Here is a 22325-nt window from a genome sequence, read left to right as displayed (position 1 = left end):
TCCCCAAGCCAATATTTTTATTTTATTGTTTTTTAGCCCCTGTCAATAACGCGGATCTGCATGTTGCAGCCCAACACAATTTCCACACCAAGAATTGACACGTCACTTGTTTTCTTTCTGCTGCAAAATTCCACCATGGTTATGAGGCATAGTCCTACAGTAGTGTCAGAAGCATGCAATTGGGCAAAAAAGAAAATGTTTTTAAATTACCAAATATTGTGTGGTCCTACTGATGAAGATTTAGCGGTCTCTCATCACATCCTATCCTCAAATTTGGTGTTTAGAAGACAAAAAAAACAGCTTGTGTCTGCCATCTTGATTGTAGGATGCAGTAGCTCCTGTAACTACATGTGACATGATGACTTATCCAAGTGATCACATATATCATAATTAGAGATGAGCGAGCATACTCGCTAAGGACAAATGCTCGATCGAGCATTGTCCTTAGCGAGTATCTCCCCGCTCTGAAGAAAAGGTTCGGCTGCTGACGCGGGTGACAGGTGAGTTGCAGGGGGGAGAGAGGGAGAGAGAGATCTCCCCTCCGTTCCTCCCCGCTCTCCCCAGCCGCCCGCCGCCGGCAGCCGAATCTTTTCTTCCGAGCGGGCAGGTACTCGCTAAGGGCAATGCTCGATCGAGTAATTGCCCTTAGCGAGTATACTCGCTCATCTCTTATCATAATCTATAGTTATATAGATCATTTCAAATTGTCATCAGTATGCTGGAGGGCATAGACGTATCACCTGATGATGTACGTAGACGTGTGAACGTTATATTACCGTAATCATTTGTCAGTAGTATCTGCCTTCCCTAGATTTAGTAGAATATTCATGACAGTTGACGTGTGCCATGAAGCTTGTCCGGTGGAGAGAAATAAAATGGTTCTAATTTATATTTGCATGCTGTAATTATTTGTGTGTGATGAAGCACTTGAAGAAAAGAAGAACTTGGGAACCTTCAATAATATGGGACTGCTGATGTGTGTCCTGGATATTAGTGTGTGCTTTCAGAGATATTTCCAGCTGACTTCCCAGCAGCGTAGATTAGTTTTATTTAATGTGGCAAAACATGTTGCCCTTAAAGTAAATTTATTTGCTCAAAGTTTCCTGTGCATCAGAGTCAAGGACATACGTACCATAGAGGTGGACCATGCAACTGCTATGGTGTCCTTAAAGAGGGGCACAAGCTCTGATTGCACCATTCCTTTTGCTAGTGTGTAGTGACAATGTATGCTGGATCTCTGCTCCCTGCACAGAAAAACTGCATTCTTCCCAAATCAGTAAGTGGAGAATTGGTGCAAGGGTCATTTGAAAGGGCATGGATTGGGAAAGAAATACCAGACTCTCCTGACCTGGTTTGTCAAAAGCAGGCACCATAATGAGGAGCCCATCTAAGGTTTTGCTATGTGGCCCCATTTCTTCTATATACACCACTGACTGGAGTACTTTGGTGAACTGCACTGTTTTTATTTTTTAAAAATTGAATGTTTTACTATATGAAATGGCTGTTTCTTATCTGACCCTCCTCCTCTTCTTTCATTATAATGGAACTCTGAAAATGCGCATATATGTGGGCTGTCATGTCATGTGGCTTTCTCCAGCCAGTGTGTGAGTGGCTTCCCTTTATATACACATTTAAGTAGACCAGAAGATATTGAGATGTGACTGTGGGAATAATATATACAATATTGAGAAAGCGGGAGAGTTGAAGTAGGGTGACTATATGGATAAAAGTGGATGGCGATGGTTGTGCTCCTATTTGAGTTGCTATCCTACTGCTACATTCATCATGATCCTTCTAGTTCATGATCAGAATTTCAGTGCCACCATGAACACTATAGTGAATAGAGAAGGGAATGAAAACGTGACTCACTACAATCTCACTATATATGTAGAATGTATAGGTAACATTCTGGTGTACTCTCTTTCATGCCATTCGCAGTAAAATTGCAACCCAGCCCTCGGACTACCCTACACACAGTAGGCTTCAGTTTGAGACATTTTTCCGCTCTCAGATGGACCAACACTCAGGATGTCTGCTCCATATCCATCCTCTGTTTTTCATTGCAGGTCGCTTGGCCTGACAGCGGGATTCGGGGGTTGGCGGTGTCTTAGACTACTGAAGAACACTGTGTATAGGGGAATCTGGCGGCCTTTTTACATACATGAAAAGGAGGACAGTGGACTGTTACCTATATATTCAACATGAATGGTGACATTTTCTATGAACTACAGTGTCATTTTAAGCAACTCCTGGGTACAAATTGGTAGTATGGGTAAACTGGATTGTATATTCTGTGTATTTAGTTTGTAAAACTACTATATGGTTAAATCTTGTTTTTTTTTTTTGGGTGGACAGAGGAATCAATAGGTAAATTCAGGGGACAGTAAGGAGGGCCACCTTGCCACCTTCACACATAGAGTAAATGCTGTTGAGGTTTTGCAGCATTTACAGTACAAGCCATGTGGAAGAGATTACAAATGCTTCCTTCACATGGAGCAGAAAATTTCTGGACCGAACCCAGTGTTTTTGAAAAATGCTGTGGACTCTGAATCTGCAGCATGCCCATTTATTCTGCAGATTTTGAGCTTTGAAATAAAAGGGTTAAAATCTGGGACTGATCTCCATCAAAAGCCTTGGTAAAATCCACACCACTTGGATGACGGATACTGTAACAGTTTGTGCTTATTGTGCTCGTCGGACGATTAGGTGACCATCTCTACTGGTGATCTGTCGAGAGTGACCCAAGCTTGGTTGTGTCCTCACACATCCAGTGATCCCAACACCACCTAACAGTCTGATCAGAACGGCCCAGGTGCTGGGGAATTCATCGATAGAACCCTCCTGCTTCTTGCATTTCAATATATTAATCTTAAACTCTGTTACCTGGGACAGATCTCTTCAATTGCATCACAGAGGCATGTCTAATAGTCAACAAGTTCTATGCAAGTGGGAACAGAGGTACACTACACACAAGTAGCCTCTGAAAGCCTTTGTATCGGAAAAGGGTGTAACCACTTTTAGGGCCTTGGGTGGGAAGACCGTTCATCTAATCCTACCACAACTAATTATTTGTATATCTGCCTGAGATATTGCAGCAAAACAACAACTCCTTCTAGGGGCTATGTTTTTGTAAAAGAAAGTGTATATAATATATAAGTATATATTGTTTTTTTCTTCTTAGTCCTCCCCAGGGGACTTGAACTTTCGATCGTTTGAACACTCCTGCAGTACAGTATAATGTCATAGAATTACATTTCATCATGATCTGACAGGCATTCTACCAAGCCATGCCACAGACATGGCTTCATGGGCAATCGGCCATTGCAGCACTGGGGGCCTTCAGAAGGCCCCAGGCTACCATGGCAACGGGGCACCTAGTGATAGCATTATGGAGATCTGTTGAGGGCCCCCAAACTTTGATTGGGGGATTTAAATGGCATTGTCAGAACGGACGTTTAAAGGGTTAACAGCCGAGATCAGAGTTCCAGCACTCGCATTGTATGGAGCGGGATCGGCTGCATACAAACGCCATAGGCACATAACGCAAATAAATTTATGGATGCACACTGCAAACAATGAATTGTAAATAGAATACAGTTAAGAGGAGGATGGAACTCACCTGGTGTGGAACGCCAGTCCAAGGGGGCCTTATATAAAATCCAATACATGAATCTCTGGTGGCGTCTTCATGGGACACAGGGAAAGCATCAGGGGGGAGCCCGCAGGAGGAGAGTACCTTGGTTGTATAACACAGTAGGATATAGTAAAAATCCTGCACGGGATAGGTAAAAACCTGAATTATATAAGTGCACTTACTTAGTAGAGGAGTCTTGTTCCAGATAGGACCCCTCTAAATCCAGGTGGTTCCTCAGTAATCCAGAAGGCTTCTTGGGTAGTTTCAGTACAACGTATTTTTATTAAAGATTCGCAAGATATCCATAAGACGCATTGGAAACAAGTGGAACATGCAACGCGTTTCGAAGGTGTATAAAGAAACCTTCTCTATCAAGCATGGTTAATTGGTTTGGTGTGTAGTGTATATATAGTAGAAGCCATGAGGGGAGAACAGGGAAGGGATGGGAGAGGTGAGTGGAGACTTCATTGGCCCACCCATTGAGGAACCACCTGGATTTAGAGGGGTCCTATCTGGAAAAGGACTCCTCTACTAAGTGCACTTATATAATTCACGTTTTTAGCAATCCACTCACTAGGAGTGCAGGATTTCCGCTATATCCTATTGTGTTAAGGCACAGGACTGTACGTTCTTAAGAGGTTAAAAACATAAATTATGTGAACCAATATACACATTTATGCTTCTTTTGTAGTTTTGTTTTCTGCTATAAACCACAGTCAGTCAGAAATACATTTTGTGAAATGGTTTATTTAAATGAAGATGAAGGCAGTTTGGAAAAAGCCGGAACATATTTTGCAATTTTCCATTGAAATGAAGTATCTGTTACTTTCTGCATTTCTCCATTTAAACCTCTTTTCGTCGTGTTCTTATTTTCCTGTATGCTTCTTGGAAACATTTTTGTCTTTTCAATTAACCTTTTTATACGCCACGTAATAACCTCCTGTCTGGAATGAAGTAGAACTCCAGGAGCATTATGGAAACATAGAAGTGTTTATAAAACAAACTGCAGCTATATATTCCTGGAGTAATGCTGGAGACAGCGGCTCTTGAATGCTCAAGTACTTCCTATAATGGCCTCATTTCAGTGTCCATTTGAACTCTTAGAAATATATTTACCTAAATATTCACTGTTAGCACTTGGTCTTTTTTTTTGTTTCCCTCCACATGTGAGCTGTTTTCTGTAAAGGATCTTGCATAAATTTCCAAGCTCAGTGGACGTCTGCCCAAATCACTATCTTAACAGTATATTCATACCCAAAGACGGGACAAGATCTGTCTTCATCACACTTCCAAAAAAAGGTGATGCTCAAGAATGTTCCAATTACCGCACCATCGCCCTCATACCTCACGCGAGCAAAATTCTTTTAAAGATCATACCAAAACGCATTGCGGCAATTGTTGAATGGGAACTGCCGGATGTTCAAGCGCTTCCGCAAAGGACGTGGCACCAGAGACCAAATCGCAAACCTGTGCTGGGTCATGGAGAAGACCCCGGAGTATCAGAAGGACGTGTACATGTGTTTCATCGACTACAGCAAAGCTTTTGACTGTGTCGAACATGACAAGTTTTGGAAGTGTCTGAAGCAAATGGGCATCCCAGAACATATTGAACAGCTTATAAGGTCGCTTTTCAACAGCCATGAAGCAACAGTAAGGACAGTTTATGGAAACAGGGATTGGTTCTGAATCAAGAAAGGCGTACAGCAAGGCTGCATTCTATAACCAGTCTTTTTCAATCTGTACGCAGAAACGATCATGAGGCGATGCAATCTGGATGAATCAGAAATCGGAGTCAAAATTGGTGGCAGAATTGTCAACAACCTCCGATATGCAGATGACGCCACCATGCTTGCGGAAAGTGAAAGGGACCTGTAATACCTTATCTAACGAGTGCAAAAGAAAAGCCAACGCATGGGACTGAACACCAAGAAAATTAAAGTCATGACCACAGTGAACATAAAAATGAACAACAAAGAAGTCGAGACGGTCCAAGATTTAATCTTCCTTGGATCTAAAATCGATTGCAATGGGCAATCTGGACCTGAGATCAATAGACGGATTACACTTGGTAGCAAAGCAATGCAAGGAATGGAAAAGATCTGGAGAAGCGAGGATATTAACATTACAACAAAAACCAGACTGGTCAATGCAATCGTCCTTCCCATAACTATATATGGTTGCGAAAATTGGACGCTCAGAAAAACAGAGGAAAAATTGATGGGTTTGAACTCTGGTGCTGGAGGAGAATGCTCCGGATACCTTGGACTGCCATGACCATGAACAATGTAAGATCGCGTCAAACTGAAAATATCACTAGAGGGCAAAATCATCAAACAGCGGCTCATTTTTTGGACATGTGATGCGCGCAAAGTCACTGGAAAGAGTACTGATGCTGGGCAAGGTCAGTGGAAAGAAGATCAGGACAACAAAGAACAAGATGGCTAGATACAATCAAGGCCACCACGAACATGTCAATCGCCGAACTGAAAGAAGCCACGAAAGACAGAAACACGTGGAAAACATTGATCCATGGAGTGACCGAGGGTCAGATGCAACTCAGCGGATAATCATCATCATACCCAGATACAAAGAAATTCCATTACTCCGACATTAACTGGATCTGACCTTACAGATTTTTTTAATATTTTTTTCTTATCATAAAAAAATGTATAAGGCCACCTTCCCATGGGCGACGCAAGATCGTCACGAGAAAATCGCAGTGATATCACATCTGTGTTATGTGCGATACCGCTGCATTTTGTCACGGCGATATTGCGATTTTGTTTTGCTACAAAGTTGCACAACTTTATAGTGCTCCTTTGCTGTGTGTTTTTGAGGGGGTGAAGGGACTTGAAATATACGCCCTACCCCAAAAATTAGCCCTGGCTGCATATATAATATATATATTACATCACCTAACAGGCACTGTCCGCTTTCCGCGCGTCTTCCCTGAAGCTCCGGCAGACTTGCTTGACGTTGTCCAGCAGAGCTTCCTGGTTAGGAGTATAAATATCCCTGCCTCCAGGAAGCTCTGCCTCTGATTGGTTCTCGAGCACCATGGCATAGCCAATCAAAGTTATTCAATCGCTGGCTCTGATTGGCTGAGCTGCGGCACTCGAGAACCAATCGCAGGCAGAGCTTCCTGGAGGCAGGGATTTTCAAACTCCTGACCAGGAAGCTCTCCTGGGGAACTTCAAGCAAGTGCCAGAGAGCTTCGGGTGATGTGTGGCGTAGCTGGACAGCGCCTCTTCGGTGGTGGGTTTTGGTTTTTTTTAGTGCAGCCAGAGCTTATTTTAGGGCTTTTACAGTCGGATTTTCGACTGTAAAAGTTGCATCACACCACACAAATAACGCGTTTTTATGTAATGCAACACAAAGGAAGTCTCCATAGAGAAACGGGCTACAAAAAAAAATCACAAATCACGGCTGTATAGAGCATGCCACGAGTTTGTATTCTAGCAATGTCGCAGGCTACAAAACATCGCTAATGTGAAAGAACCCACTGGAAACCATGGGCTTCACATACATTCTAGACTGGCGCATTGCTACAAAAGTGCGTGATTTTGTAGTCCATGTGAAAGCAGCCCAATAGTCAGAGAAAACCCTCAGGCAGGCAACAAATTAAAAAATATTCATAATACATAAAGTTAGTGATTTAAACAGTGTCTTGTGAAAGTATGTACACTCTTTTTGTTGCAATACAACGTGGAATTTAATTGGATATTTTGGGAAGTTATACCATGAAATTTACACAACATATTGACCACTTTGAAGGGGCAAAATATTTCTTTACTGTGACAAAAACAAGAATTACCACAAAAATACAGATACCTGTAATGTACATAAATATTCACCCCCTGAAAGGGGGAAGCATGATGAATGCAGGATACAAGTCTGATAATGGTCAGATACAGTCTAGTGTTACACCTCAGGTACACACAGCAGTATATGGAAAGCCATCTGAATCTACAGGGACATTTTACTAATTTTATTTGTATTTAAATCAACATGCAGTTGTGTAACTTCTTATACTATAGTGTAGTTGGCTAGATGTCTGACTAGAAAAAAAGACTTCGAGTGTATGCAACAATATAGTGTGAATATTGCTTATGTATGGTTAAAGATTGTTTTTTAATCCTTACTATTTCTTTATGAAATGGGTTAAATGGTTTCCAGCAGACAAAAGTAAAACCTTCCCAGTGCAATACTTTTGATTTTTTTATTTCTTAAAGAAAATGATCTATATAGATCTGGCTTAGTTTTTGGACAATAGATTGTGGCGGTGAGATAGACATCCTGTTTTAAAAAGTACCCTTTTCTAATCTTGGACAAAAACTCAACTTTTTTTTTTTTTTAAACAGGAGGCAAAATATAGTTTGAAACAGCAGAACAAATAATGATGAAAGCTATGGATGACATGAAGTGAAAAGCCATAGACCTGTAGTGTTGCAAAATGCACATATTTATGGTTGTGTGAAGTGTGAATCTAACAGCAATGAATCCACATTAAATTGACCCTCTGGTTTCAGGGCAGTATTTTCTTCCAAGTCTCTTGGTGGTAGGTGGTATATTACCTGTAGTTGTTCTTCTCTACTGTCCCTCTGATCCGCTGGTTCCCAGTCCTGTTACTGACCAGGGTGGCCGACTCGATCTTCAGAATATCTAATCGCATGGTATACATTGGGAGTGTCAGACTATAAATCCATTATATGTGACATAAGCAGCACTGGCCAATCACAAAGCAGTGGACAGTGGGCAAAAGGTAGCTAGAATATTGCAGCGGCCATCTTGCATGGCTGCTAACAAGACTGGGAACCGGTGAATTGGAGGGGCGGCAGAGGAGAACAACTACGTAAAATGCACCCCTCTGGTCTTAGGACAGATTTTTCTTCCTGAAAACAGTAGGTTGCTTTAAAGTATCCCTGTCTGTTTCCCTATAATTCACTGAAGGACTAATAACATACTTTTAATTGTAGATGAGCCTGGGGTAATTCGTAAAAGACGCAGACGGAAGAAGAAAGTAACCTTTATCAAGGAGTCCACTGCTGATCGAGAATCAAACATCCAACACACTCCTCCTTCTCAAACATCTGAAGGGGTGAAGATCAATAAAAACAAAAAGAGAAAATTGCAGCGAAAGAGACAGAAAGAAAGACTAAAGGCTGAAGGTAGAGCATGCCAGTCTATTGCATGCCAGGCAGAAGACCGGACGGTGGAGCAATCTGATAACCAGACTGAGGAAGACCAAAGAAAGAAAAGAGAGGATCTACTGGATTTCCTTCAAGCTACTCAAGACCTTTATTTCTCTGACAGTATGTGGTGTGTTTTCTCTGTTAAATCAATGGACAAATATGGTTTTGTGAATTATGAAAATGGAGGGGAATATTTGAATAGCTTCTTTATATAATGATTGTGTAAATGCACTAATCGGAAACCTGATCATGGGTGAAAACTGGTCATTCTTAGGTCTCATGCACATGGGCGGACTTGATTTGCAGAAGCCGCGTGGGAGATACGCAAATCAGGCCGCTCACAGGGAGACATGGGCAACCGCAAAGCAGCTAAAAACATGCAGCTCTGATTTTTTTTTTTTTTTTTCCCCCATCGTGCAGCTAGAAATTGCAGCATACTCTATTTTCCTGCGGATCCCGCAGGGACAGCATCCATTAAAGTCAATGGAAGCTGTCACTGCGAACGTGCCATGGATATGCGAGAAAGCAGGAGATTGGGGGGGAAAAAAGGCACGGACACATCAACCGGGCTGAAGAAAGAAGATCCAACCGCGACGGAGGAGACCCGCACTGAATCTGGAAACGTGAGAACCTGTCTTTTAATGCCCATTTCCATGCGTGCCTGTGTGCATGAGGCCTTACGCATGGTCTCACTTGTGTGATATGGTCGTGTATCATTCGGTCATTTTGCTTTTCCTACTAGCATGCTATTTTGATTGAATGTGCAAACAAAATAGTTCCTAGTATGTACAATATTTATGCTAGTGTAGACCTGCATCTTATGGGTGTGATGATTTATTGAATCCACTGTCACTTCTGGATGGTTTAAGGAAATCGTAACATGTTTGTGTACCTTAAAAAGAACTTCCAGCCTCAGGACAAATTTAAAGCATAGTCATATAGTATAATCAGAGAATTCTGTTTCATCTAGTCGCCTACTTGCATCTTGATATAAAGCTGCCTGTAAATATTGGGTACCTTATTTAGATTTAAAGGGGTTGTCCCGCGCCGAAACGTTTTTTTTTTTTTTTTTTTTTTAACCCCCCCCCCCCCCCCCGTTCGGCGCGAGACAACCCCGATGCAGGGGTTAAAAAAACAAACCGCTCAGCGCTTACCTGAATCCCGGCGGTCCGGCGTCTTCATACCTGCTGAAGAAGGCCGCCGGGGTCTGCTCCCTCCGTGGACCGCAGCTCTTCTGTGCGGTCCATTGCCGATTCCAGCCTCCTGATTGGCTGGAATCGGCACGTGACGGGGCGGAGCTACACGGAGCCGGCATTCTGCACGAGCGGCTCCATTGAAGAGAGCAGAAGACCCGGACTGCGCAAGCGCGGCTAATTTGGCCATCGGAGGGCGAAAATTAGTCGGCTCCATGGGAACGAGGACGCCAGCAATGGAGCAGGTAAGTATAAAACTTTTTATAACTTCTGTATGGCTCATAATTAATGCACAATGTACATTACAAAGTGCATTAATATGGCCATACAGAAGTGTATAGACCCACTTGCTGCCGCGGGACAACCCCTTTAATCATAAACATGAAGAAAATGGTGGAAAGTGCAATCTAATTCCATGCTCCCCTATAGTACAAAGGTTTGCAAGTAATGGCAAAACATTAAGTTCAAGACTGACTATCCACTTACTTACCGCCTAATATATCCCGCATCTTATCACCTGTCGGTTTTAATGTTGTGGTCGATTTGGTTTATTGCTGGTTTTAGTTCCCCAATGAGATTTGAGCACACAATTGCTTGATTTGCTTTTTTGCTTTAATAATGCCCTATGATATATTGCATTACAGTTGATTATGCCTGTCAGAATCTTACTATACAGAAAGCCTATTAAGCCTTGCCTCAGCCTGTGCATTACCACCCACCCATGCAGCGGGGAGGGAAAGGGTCAAAGGCCTGGTCAGCTTTTCTCTTTTCCGTATCTTTTTTTTTTTTTATCTCTTTGCTCCAATGCATCTGAAATGAAAAGTAAATCAACTTGACAAATCTTAATAATCTTCATGAAGTATTTTTTTCCACAGTTTTTGCCTATACCTAGTATATAAATCTGTACGTCTCCATGGCAATATACAGTAAGCAAACCCTGTGTATGCTGATCCTTCAGTCATACACTTTTTTTTTTTTCTTCTTTAATCTGTACCCCAGTTCTTGCTTATCTGCCAAATGTATGTTAGACATCATTCATGCGAAAAACCCGCTGTTCGTGTGAACGGGCAAAGTTTCATATGCGCAGCGCATGAAACTGCCTATTCACTGGAGCAGCTACTCCACAAAGGTCTACTCCTCACTGAACACTGTGACAGCACTGTTAGTGTTCAGTGATGAGGGGTTTCCAGCGGGGACGAAAGAATCCACTGTCACAGCTGTGGCAAAGGATCGTGATGTCCTCCCATTGCTTTCAATGGGGCCGGTGATGCTGCCGCCCCATTGCGAGCAATGGGATGAAGGCAACCTCCGCAGTGATAATTTTTGGGGAGCTTGAAATATAAGCCCTTCCCTGAAAATCATCCCTAGTTGTAGAAAAACTAAAATAAAAAAGTTAATTCACCAAAAGTGCTGTCCGGCTCTTCTCCCTGTACCTGGCAGTCGTCTTCTGTATTCTGGTGGCCGGAGATTGAAAAATGAATGGCAGAGCACTGCCTCTGATTGGTCACAGCGCTCAGCCAATAAGAGGCAGCGCTTTCTGGAGGTGGGGATTTTTCAATCCCCATCCATCAGAATACAGAAGAAGACTGCCAGGGATGGGGAGAAGAGCCGGATACCACTTCTAGGTGAGTTAACATTTTTTTTTTTTTTTTACAGATAGAGAGAATTTTCGGGGTAGGGCTTATATTTCAAGTCCCCCCTGAAAATCATCACTGCGGGGGCTGCCTTCATCCCATCTCTTTCAATGGGGCGGCAGCACCAGCCTATTGAAATAGCATCAGGGTCCTTTGCCACAGGTGTCACAGCAGTGGCAGGGGATTCTTTCATCCCTGCTGCAGTCCCCTCATCACTGAACACTGTGACAGTGCTGCCTCAGTGATGAGGGGACTCCCCGTGGGGATTAACAGATCCCTCTGGGAGTCCCCTTATTCCCGGGGAGACTAAGGGGTTAACAGCGGGACATTTAGAAGGTGCTTTTGCCCAGAAGTACCTTTTAAATGCCCTACTGTAAGCAGCGGGGAAGCTATTCCCTGTGCAGGAGTTTCCATTAACTCCTGCTCCCATAGGAGTCAATGGAAACTCCTGCAAAACACGCACCTATGTCCTATCGTTTTTGGGTGCGTGCTGTTTTGCACTTCAAATTCCGCGCGTTGGTTCTTTTAGAAGCATGCATTATGCATGCACAAAACACACGCTTGTCTGAATGAGGCCTGAAGAAGAAGTAGGGGACAGATGAAAGGGAGAATGACTGCAAGATCTGACTAGTCAAGGTTTGTAGTCTGTAGCAGTAGAATAGCATCGGTCTGTTTAGCATCTACAGACACAAACCAGTGGGAAATATTTCACATTGATTTTTTTCAAAGTTGATTGATTTTTAATTTTTGATATATCAGGGAAATAAAAGTAAAATGTTGAAAAGATGGACATGGCCTTTAATTCAGGATCAGTGTACAACCCTCACTGTAATTGTTCTATGAACTTTTACCCAACTTTACGTATGCAACCTTTTCATAAAAATGTGTGCCAGAAGCAGGAAGCACAAATGCTTAAATCAAAAGTAAAGGGTCACTGCTCCCAATTGTCTAATTGTATCTTGAAATATAATGCACATCTAACAATGATAGCAATGTGTACCTCTCTGACAATTACTATTTAAGATTAGTACTCCAATCCTACATCAGTATTTCTGCTTTTGATATATTTTGCAGCTGCTCAGATGTAGCCAAAATCGTTTTACTTCGCATACATTTTCAACATGATTAGGTTCAAGTTCAGCCAAAAATGATCAAACCATTCAGTAGCTTTTGAGAAGTTTGGGTTAAAATCTCAGTCTGTGGGTTTCCACTGAATGACCCTAGTGGCAGGGTATGCATACAATCTGCCCCAATTCTTCTAGTCTCGGACAACAAACATATAGTTATATAAAAGCATTTTGAATCCCTTCCTTGGTCTGAAGCTGAAAAGCTTCAAACTGGGAAACCTGCTTTTCAATAGTTCTGGATCCTGATTTGATGTCCCTTGAGCCTGGGGTGATTACACATACATTTTTTGATTTTACTTGATGTAGATAAACTTTTGAATTATTTACAGGTCATTGTTTATTGATATAACTGAGTTTTGATTTATGTTTTAGTTTTGTTTCTATTAGAATATGTTAAGTGTGTGTCTTTCAGGCGCGGCCAGATGTGCAGGCTCTGCTCCGATGGTGGAACAGATCCTGGAAATTCTGGACCAGATCCGGAGTGGTACGGTGCCCTTCTCTGAAGTTCAGCTCTTACATCATCTGAGAAGCCTGCTTCTCCTACAGGATATTGAAAGATTAAACCATTCCTTGGACAGCTTCAAAGAGCAATCATCCTTGTCTGTTGGTATGTATTTTTTTACTGTTTTTATATAATTCACTGCCTTCATTCTTTAGACGGAGAGGAATTTGAAAAAGAGCTGGGAACAAAACTACCAAGCGCTGAAATATGAGTAGTAGGAGTACATTAAAAAGTTTTAAAAAAATGCTTGTTTGTTCAAAGCACGAACTATCAGTCTAAAAAGGTGAAAAAATGACATAGTTTAATAGAAATAATAAAGTCAAATTAAGAATTAAAAATAAATGCTACGTATTGCAGTACTGATTTAGTGCCTTCATCAGACTAGGATTATTTGCATTTTTGCTTATTTCACTAATCAAAGCTTTCCAGTGTATATAGTAGTGTCCAGTGTGTAAACTACAATTCTCATATAAAGTATTCTGTTAATGTGTGCACCCTTTCACGGTATTTGAATTTCATTTGAAGTGAGGGGGGTCTTTTGCTTGATATATGGTAAAATGTCCCATTGACCGCAGCTTACCCCGGCACAATCAGGGACCTGATTTAGCTAGTAGGTTAACCGATCAGCTGTTCGCCCCAGGTGCCACATTCTGAAATAAGTTGTCTCTAATGGTTATTCACAGGTTAGGATTAAAAATTAACTACGCAGCTGCATGTTGCTCACTACGAGCTGTACTGATGCTTTGCATTGGGGATTAAGATACAAACCCCTGTTGGAACTTGATTAAAATCCTCCTGATGAACTGACTATAAAGATTAGTAGTTAGGGAAACGCGTCAAGGTGTATTAGGAGAGTAGTGGAGGGGCTTATTCACATGCTATGATATAAAAGCATGCAGGTAGCAATTGAGGAAATGGACATATAGAGGTCTCAGCGTCTAACAAGCAGTAGTCCTCACAGGTGTTTCCAGGCATAAGTAAACCAACACAAAGTACTGCAGTAGATATACATGCTTTACTATGAACAAAGGTTTATATACCCTGATAGAATGTGGTGAATCAGACAACAGCCGCTTCCACTGCCTGATGTGCAGCTGGCCAACACTATCGACCTTATTAGCTGTATAATTAACTTGGTTGAATATACCCAATGAGAAGGATTTTTGGGGGGATCCTTATATGAATACCCATATGCAAAATTAAGTATAGAGAATGGTGGTACCATTTATACTATATTGCACTAAGTGTTTGAGGCAACAGAAAGAATAAGAATAGAAGCACCCATTGCATTGAATAAAAATTGAAGATCTTGTGGTGTTAAATGTAACAACCAACAACCAACTTCAATTGTTATCCTGCTCATAAGTAGTTGGACTTTATCTACAGATGAATACGTCTGTCCTACATTGTGAATACATTTCTTTCCTAGCCTATGTCATTATATACAACACTTTGAGTGCATTTGATACTTTTTTGGATTGTCATCAATATTTGGTGCACAATCTATCCATTTATCCTAATAGGAACCCAATATATCACGGAAGAAGTTTGTCACAAAGAAATAACAACGATATGTTAGATTGTGCATACTGTATCTAATAAGTCTAACGCATGAGAGAGATAAAATAAACACAAATACGTGAAACTTGATACATCTTTATTAAAAAGTTTATTACGTCTCTGTTAGACAAAAAGAGGCATCAACATACTTTGATAGTAGGGAATACAAAATATTCACCATATAACGCATAATGGGTTTCCTATTGGCTTAAGCTAAAAATTTATTTAGATTATCACTGTGTTTGTGTAATGTGCCTTTGACTAAGTAAATTTTATCGTTTATCAATAAAAGTTAATTTTTAATCCTAGACTGTGAATAACCATTAGAGACAACCTTTTTCAGAATGTGGCACCTGGGGCGAACAGCTGATCGGTTAACCTACTAGCTAAATCAGGTCCCTGATTGCGCCGGGGTAAGCTGCGGTCAATGGGACATTTTACCATATATCAAGCAAAAGACCCCCCTCACTTCCTGTAATCCAATTTTGTCTCTGCTGCTAGGGATGGATTTCATATGACAACAGGCAGTGGATGGCAGTTAGAAGGACGTAAAATGCCAAGTGGCCAGCTCTGTAGAGTGACTTTTTGTGCTTAAAAATCCATTAACCTTTTTTGAAACATAAGGCTTAAGAACACATCAGGTGCGTCACCAGTAAAACCACAAACTGCTTATGTGGTTTGGATCAGTAACTATCCTTATTCATAACTAAAGGCAAATACTGCTGTCAGCTAATAAGCAGTGTGTGAAGGGGGGAATCGCAACCGTTCCTCCTTTATGGGATGAAAGGCTCACATCTCACCTGAAGAGACACTATAATATATATGAAGATTGATGGCATCAGAAAACCATATTCAATAAATGTATAGCAAGTCAGACCAGTAGTTTAGGCCTTTTTAGGTACTTTTGTATTTAATTTTAGTATCCAGTATGGCTCCTATGCTGGCAGAAAGTCAGGAACATCTTGACTGACTGACTAATACTAAAAGTTGAAGAAGGGAGTAAAAAAAAAAGCAGGCCTATACTTGAATACCAAGAAAACTAAGATCATGACAACAGCCAGTAACTCCTACAGGAAATATCTAAATCAACAATGAAGAAATCGAAGCAGTTCAAGACTCCATCTTTCACGATCAACAATCGACTGCAAAGGGAAAGAAATAAAACGACAAATCGCACTAGGTCAGCACAATGTTAAGTATAGATAGGATCTGGAAAAACAGACATTGCAAAGAAATGCCGGATAGTCAACTCAATCTTCTTCCTAATCACAACTTATGGCTTTAAAAGTTGGACACTGAAGAAAACAGACCAGAAGAAAATTGATGTCTTCAAACTTTGGTGCTGGAGGAAACTCTTACAAATTCCTTGGACCACCAAGATCATGAACAAAACTGTCCTAGACCGCATCAAACCACAGTTTTTATTGGAGGGCAGAATTACAAAATAGAGGCTCTCATACTTCGGCCACATAATTTGAACTAATTCCTAAGAAACCTTGATCATGCTTGGAGTGGTCAGCGGCAAAAGATGATCTGTTCTGTAAAGAATGTACTCGCACCAACATGCAGAATCGTGTGGAGAGGGCTGATCCATAAAGTACTCGAGAGTCGACTCTGATTAAAAGGGAAAAAAATAGAAGATTGATGCCTCCCATGATACAAGTGCTTTAAACCAATCCTCCCATTTTCTTAGATTTTATATACTTTTTTTTTTTTTAATGCTAGTGACAAATGACTAGTGTCGCCACTATTGATGTCTAAGGCCCCATGCACACAGGCGGAAATTCTGTGGCGGGATTTCCCGCAGAATTTCCACCCCAGCCCGCCTGCATAGGATTGCATTGCAAAACGCAATCCTAGGCAGACGGCCGCGATTTGTCCGCGTGAAAATACACACTGAAAACAAAGCGCGGCATGTTCTATTTCTGTGCAGGTCTCGCAGAGGCCCGCACAGAAATGTCTTTCCCAGCTCCCCGGCTCAGCTCTACGCATGCGCCGGCTGTCCGGCAGCCGGCACATCAAAGAGCCAGAGCTGCGGGAGAGGTGAGCGCCGCACTGGTCCCTACAGGGGCTTGGATCGGGTCCCGCTGCAAGAATTCTCCAACTCGGCCGTCTGCAGGCGGCCGGAGTAATGCTTTGGGGTCCTGAGGGAGATCTCTTTTAATCCAAATTGGAAGGTAAAGAAGTAGCTACCAGTATATGTTCCATGATCCTAGTTTTTAATTTTCGTGATGTACATCCTTTGTATTGCAAAGATCATAAGCTGCATTCCAGGAATATATAACCATATCGCAATTGATGATGAAAGATTTAATTTGAAAAATGCAGCCTCTCCGATTCAACTTATGCTGTTTCAGTTTGGAGCAAATGTTTATACAATGTACATCTACTTAAGCAGCATCTATAATATCATTTGATGCCTAACCAATTATTCTATGATGAACTATTCATATAAAAACCTGACATTTAATTGCCTAAAGAGTAGGAATTTTTTACTACAAATATGACAGCTTCTTGCAAAAAGCTGTGAAGAACATCATCCTGGTTCAATAATGGAAGATGTTTTTGACTGGAGACTGACATCCAGACAGCTTACACCAAATTTTGTCCTCCCTGTTCAAACCAGATAAGCTGACATAGTGCAATAACCTCTAGAATGAATTGGGAGTCAATAAAGGTGCCTTCTTTAGTATATTCTCAAAAGCAATCCAAACATCTGCCATTACGTCAGTGTTTCAGTCATGGACAATATTAATTGTATAATAATTTAGTTTATAATGTCAGTTCATCCTTTTACAGATCTAGAGAAGAGCCCAATAATCTGGCTGTCATATGTAATACAGGTCCTGACCGCACTGCTGCGGCCTATGAAGTTTTGTTACGTGGTGCAGAATGTTGTTGTAACCTGTATACAAGTGGATGAATAGATGCCATCTTTAGGTAGAATGTAATCTCTGCTTGACTTATACCAGATAGTATCTTATGTTAGTTGCCAGGTAAATTTTGTGACAATTGCACTATTAACTCGATGTAGGCTATGTTCTTAGCTGTTTCAGAGTTAATTAGGAGCCTCTGCCATAGATTGTGTTGATTTTTATGGAAAAAAAATAATGCTGTTTTATTGCTATTTTTTTTCCTGCAGAAACTTTGGTCGGTGGGTTCTGTCTGTTGGCACTGGTGTCACATGAAGCATCCGTCACAACTAGTGATGAGTGAGCATACTCGTCAAGGGCAATTGCTTGAGTGAGCATTGCCCTTAGCGAGTATCTGCCCGCTCGAGAAAAAAGGTTCGGGTGCCGGCGGCGGGCAGGGAGCTGCGGGGGACAGCGGGGAGGAACGGAGAGGAGATCTCTCTCTCCCTCTCTACCCCCCCCCCCTCCCCCTTGCTGACTGCCGCAACTCGCCGCTACCCCCCGCCGGCACCCGAACCTTTTCTCTCGAGCGGGCAGGTACTCGCTAAGGGCAATGCTCGCTCAAGCAATTGCCCTTATTGAGTATGCTCGCTCATCTCTAGTCACAACGCTGTGGCTTCCGTTAACCGAAGCCACAGCGCAGTTGCAAACTCATTCTTATTAGTTCAAATGGGGTTTGCAATCTTTTAACACTCCTTGTCCATTTTCTTTAATACGCTCTGCGGCACAAACTTAATGGAGTTAAAGATTCTGCTCATTTGAAAGATTAAACCAAACTGGAGATCTCGGCCAAGAAATAAATGGGCAGAGAACCAGTACAAAAGCACAAGCTGTACAGTGCTTCATGTGCATTGAACTTTTGGCTTATTACCAGTTAAAAAAAAAAAGCATGTTTTATCAAACAAAATGTGTAAAAAGGAAAACTGTTCATTTTTATTTATGTATAGTAAAAGTTCTTAATCTTCGTGTGTGTATAGAAAACGCTGATTTGTATGACCAGAAAGATGTATTTATATCCTATCTGGCTCAATCACCACTTTTAAAAAATTGCTATGAAACTGCAGCCTTGATTTATATCCCCACTTTTCAGATGCTGGACTGTTAGGTGATTTCTTTCTTGCTCAGCATTGGAGCTCTTTGGCAGGCGCTTATTGGTAGCGTCTAGCAGGCCTGCATATTAGCATAGTTGGTAAAGCAGAAAAAAAGCGTTCATCCACTTCAGCCTATTCTGCAATGTTGATCCAGAGGAAAGCAAAAAAAAAACATGACGCAAGTCAGTTTTTCTCATTTTAGTAGATTAACAGTTTCTCTGTAATCTGTTCTAAAAGCAGGTTTATATTGCCTTTCAGTAGTGTACTTTATGAACCAGTTTAGAGGGGTTTTCCAATTGGACTCTCATGTACATAAAATGTCATAATAGTATAATTGATAATATTTGAAAACCAAATTCCAAAGCATACAAATCTCCCTGTAGCCCTTCCACCCAAAATGCCCATTTTAGGACAAAGATATTTAAAATATTGTGTCTGCACTCCAAAGAGGAGATATTGAAATAGTAGTTGTATATTAATAGTAATGAGTGCTTAAATTGATTAGATCAAAGAATGGGTGATAAAGTATATCTAGGTAAAGTGTAGTATAGGACTCACCTGGTATGGAGCCTGTCATATATGACCTGGCTCCACACCTATGGTCCAAGGTCAGAATCTGTAATCCTCTGGTGTGATCCTGCTGGATGGATTGTGGAGCAGGAGAGCAGCTTAGGAAGTGATCCGGGGTACTAGACTGCCTCAGTATAGACCATAGTAGTCATTAAAAATAGAAAAGTGAAAAGTTCTTCTTGTGCTACTTTTTCAAAAGTAAAGTTTGTGTGAGAAAATGTGCCCTCTGTACTGCAACAAGAGTATTGATGGCGTCATCAAGATAAGACAGACCAGCATGAAGACGCCGTGTTACAAAAGTCAGTAGACTCAACTGTTACTAGGCTTGAGAAAGGGGTACACAGCCCCCCACTGGTCTCCGGCACTGCGGCAGGCTGCCGTTTCCTTGCTGACAGCATTCTCTTCTTGGTAACAGGACTATAAATACCCCGCCTCCACCAAGCGAGTGCTGTGATTGGATCATGAGTGCCACTGGCACAGCCAATCAGAGATGGTGCTTGATGAACCAATCCCAGCCATTCAGTGATGTCATTCACTGAATGGCTGTGAATGATTGAGCGCCGGCTCTGATTGGCTGAGCAAATGGCGCTTGTGATCCAATTACAGCACTCGCTTGCTGGAGGTGGGGTATTCAAAGCCCATTACCAGGAAGAGAAGGCTGTCAGCTAGGACATGACAGCTTGACGCAGTGCTGGAGACCAGCGTGAGGGACCGGGAAGCCGCCGGCTAAATGAGTATTGCTGTTTTTTTAATCTAGTGTAGCTAGGGTTTATTTTCAGGGAAGGCTTATATTTCAAGCCCCCTCCCGAAAATCAGGGTATGGCTTATTATCAGGGTAGGTCTTGTTTTTGGGGAAACACGATAGCACTTATTACCAGTTTTACTCTTTTCAGGCTCTGTATCTACTTTTTCAGTTCTCTGAACTGGTGGGAAGAGTCTAGCTGCTACAACAGCTTCTGAGCACTGTACATGGAGAAAACAGTAGATTCTGTTTCCTAACTCTCTGTAGCACACACAGAGGAATAACCTTGTCATGGGAACACTAGAGAAGCAATTTGTAGTGTTGCTGTGAGACAGTAAATAATTCAACAATAGCTCTAGTATCCAAATTCCCCCCACCCCTCTCCCTCGTTCTCCCCTCACCTGAGACTCGGGACCCATCACCCTCCTTCATTTCCTGTTTTCCATCTTGATGTTAATAGAGATGGGTATCACTTGAGAATAGGTAGTGGAAAGCAAATTAGAAGAAAGCAAGACTCCTAGTGGTCAGCTATTTTTAGAATGATTTTTCAACACAGAAATGTCATTTTAGGTAAATAAAATGATTAGCACTTCCACTATTTTTCACATAAGCACACTTTTGTTTGAAAAGTGAATCTTAAGGTGGTTTTACCCAGTTTGTTTTTTAATTATTACTGCACTTTTGATGCAGTATTTTGAGCCAAAGGCAGAAGTGAATCCAGTGGGAAGGAGTAAAGTCCTTCCTTTTATATTACTCATATCTTTTGAATCCACTTCTTGCTTCGACTCAAACTGCAACAAAAACAGTGTCATTGTTACAGTACTAGTGGAGTGCCTAGGTACACATGGCGCGGGGCTCCCTGATCTTCACCCACGCCCCTGTCCCTTTCTGGAGATAGCCCTGATGGTGGACACGTCCAGGCCTCCAACTCTGACCCTACGCTCCCTAGAGGGGACAGGCAGGGATTGCAGTACCTATGCAAGAGAGTACTACCCACTAGTACAGACAAGAAAGGCAGATGACAAAACCAACATGAACAATACAAACAGGACAGAGGCAGATGGTAAAGCCTGGCTGATAACAGCGAGGTCTGGCAGACACGCTGACAGAAGCAGGATACAAAAGAGACAGACTGGAAAACCCTGGCTGATAACAGCGAGGTCTAGCGGACAAGCTGACAGAAGCAGGATACAATAGAGACAGACTGGAAAAGTCTGGTTGATAACAGCGAGGTCTAGCAGAGACTGAAAAATAATCGGCAACTCCCAGGAAGCAAGAGCTGGATCTTATAGGGAGCCAGGGGGAGCCGATGGGTAGATAGACCTGTCAATCACCAGCACACTACTCAGACACACAGCAGGGTAATTAACCTGACTGGAAGGCACAGGAACTGTTAACCCTCGCTCATCTGGACAGAACAAGGTGTGCTGGCAAAGTTAACTATGAGCTGACAGGCGTAACAGTAATTTTTTTTAAAAAAAGCTTTGTGAAACTACATTTTTACTGTTTAAAAAAACCTGAACAGAAGACAGGCGATGAAGCTTGATTTCGCCTTCCTTTCTTGCGTGTTGTTTTGATTGAAGGAAGCAGATGCACGCACATTTTTAGTCTGAGTGTAATGGATTGTAACCATCTCGGATTGTATTTTGTCAGCTTATTATCCTTTGTCTTTTGCAGATCACATAAAGGTGCTGTGTTCTTTGTTTGACTACTGGATTACAAACATCCTATCAATAAAGACAGAACTCAGAAAGTAATTTCTATTCAAATTTGTGTGTGCTCATGCAGTTTTTATATTAACTTTCCTTCACTGAAAAAGTAAAATTTTGAGAAACGAAATTAGTGTCTTGGGCTCTGTTTGCACTGGCATCATGGCTTCCGTTTTTTTTAAGAATGAATGATAACTATGATGGATCTATTTTGTAACTGCCTGATGAGGTCTGTTGGCTTCCTGCTTGTTTTTTGTATTGGGTAGACTAGCAGAGGAAACTTCTATTTTGTCCATCAGGGAAAATTAAAACCCATTTGAATGGGACCTTAAATGGGTGGTATGGATAGAAGAAATGAAATTGAAGCTTGTTCATGTCATCCTCCACATCTCCCTTTCCTATGGTGCCTGGTCTCCCACTGTACTCTTTTTGCCAGCTCCTGTGATGTGGGGATATATG

At 41.7% G+C, this 22325-nt stretch overlaps 1 protein-coding gene across 3 annotated transcripts in view; it reads left to right on the top strand.

The window, feature by feature from the left end:
• ERICH1 (glutamate rich 1) overlaps positions 1-22325 on the top strand; it is a 74022-nt gene that overhangs the window by 17048 nt on the left and 34649 nt on the right. The window contains exons 4-6 of one of the 3 annotated variants that reach the window (XR_010792835.1): positions 8611-8953; positions 13193-13387; positions 21835-21996. Coding sequence is in view for 2 of the 3 variants with exons in the window: in XM_066603529.1 (XP_066459626.1) it covers positions 8611-8946; positions 13193-13387; positions 21835-21914 (611 nt within the window). In the remaining variant the exon portion in view is untranslated. Of the gene's footprint in view, positions 1-8610; positions 8954-13192; positions 13388-21834; positions 21997-22325 lie in introns of those variants that run through there. The other 2 variants (XM_066603529.1, XM_066603535.1) reach the window with 2 other exon arrangements.

Source organism: Eleutherodactylus coqui, chromosome 1 (genome assembly GCF_035609145.1).
Source record: "Eleutherodactylus coqui strain aEleCoq1 chromosome 1, aEleCoq1.hap1, whole genome shotgun sequence".
NCBI classification, from domain to species: Eukaryota; Metazoa; Chordata; class Amphibia; order Anura; family Eleutherodactylidae; genus Eleutherodactylus; species Eleutherodactylus coqui.
This window is presented reverse-complemented; position numbering and strand designations above follow the sequence as displayed.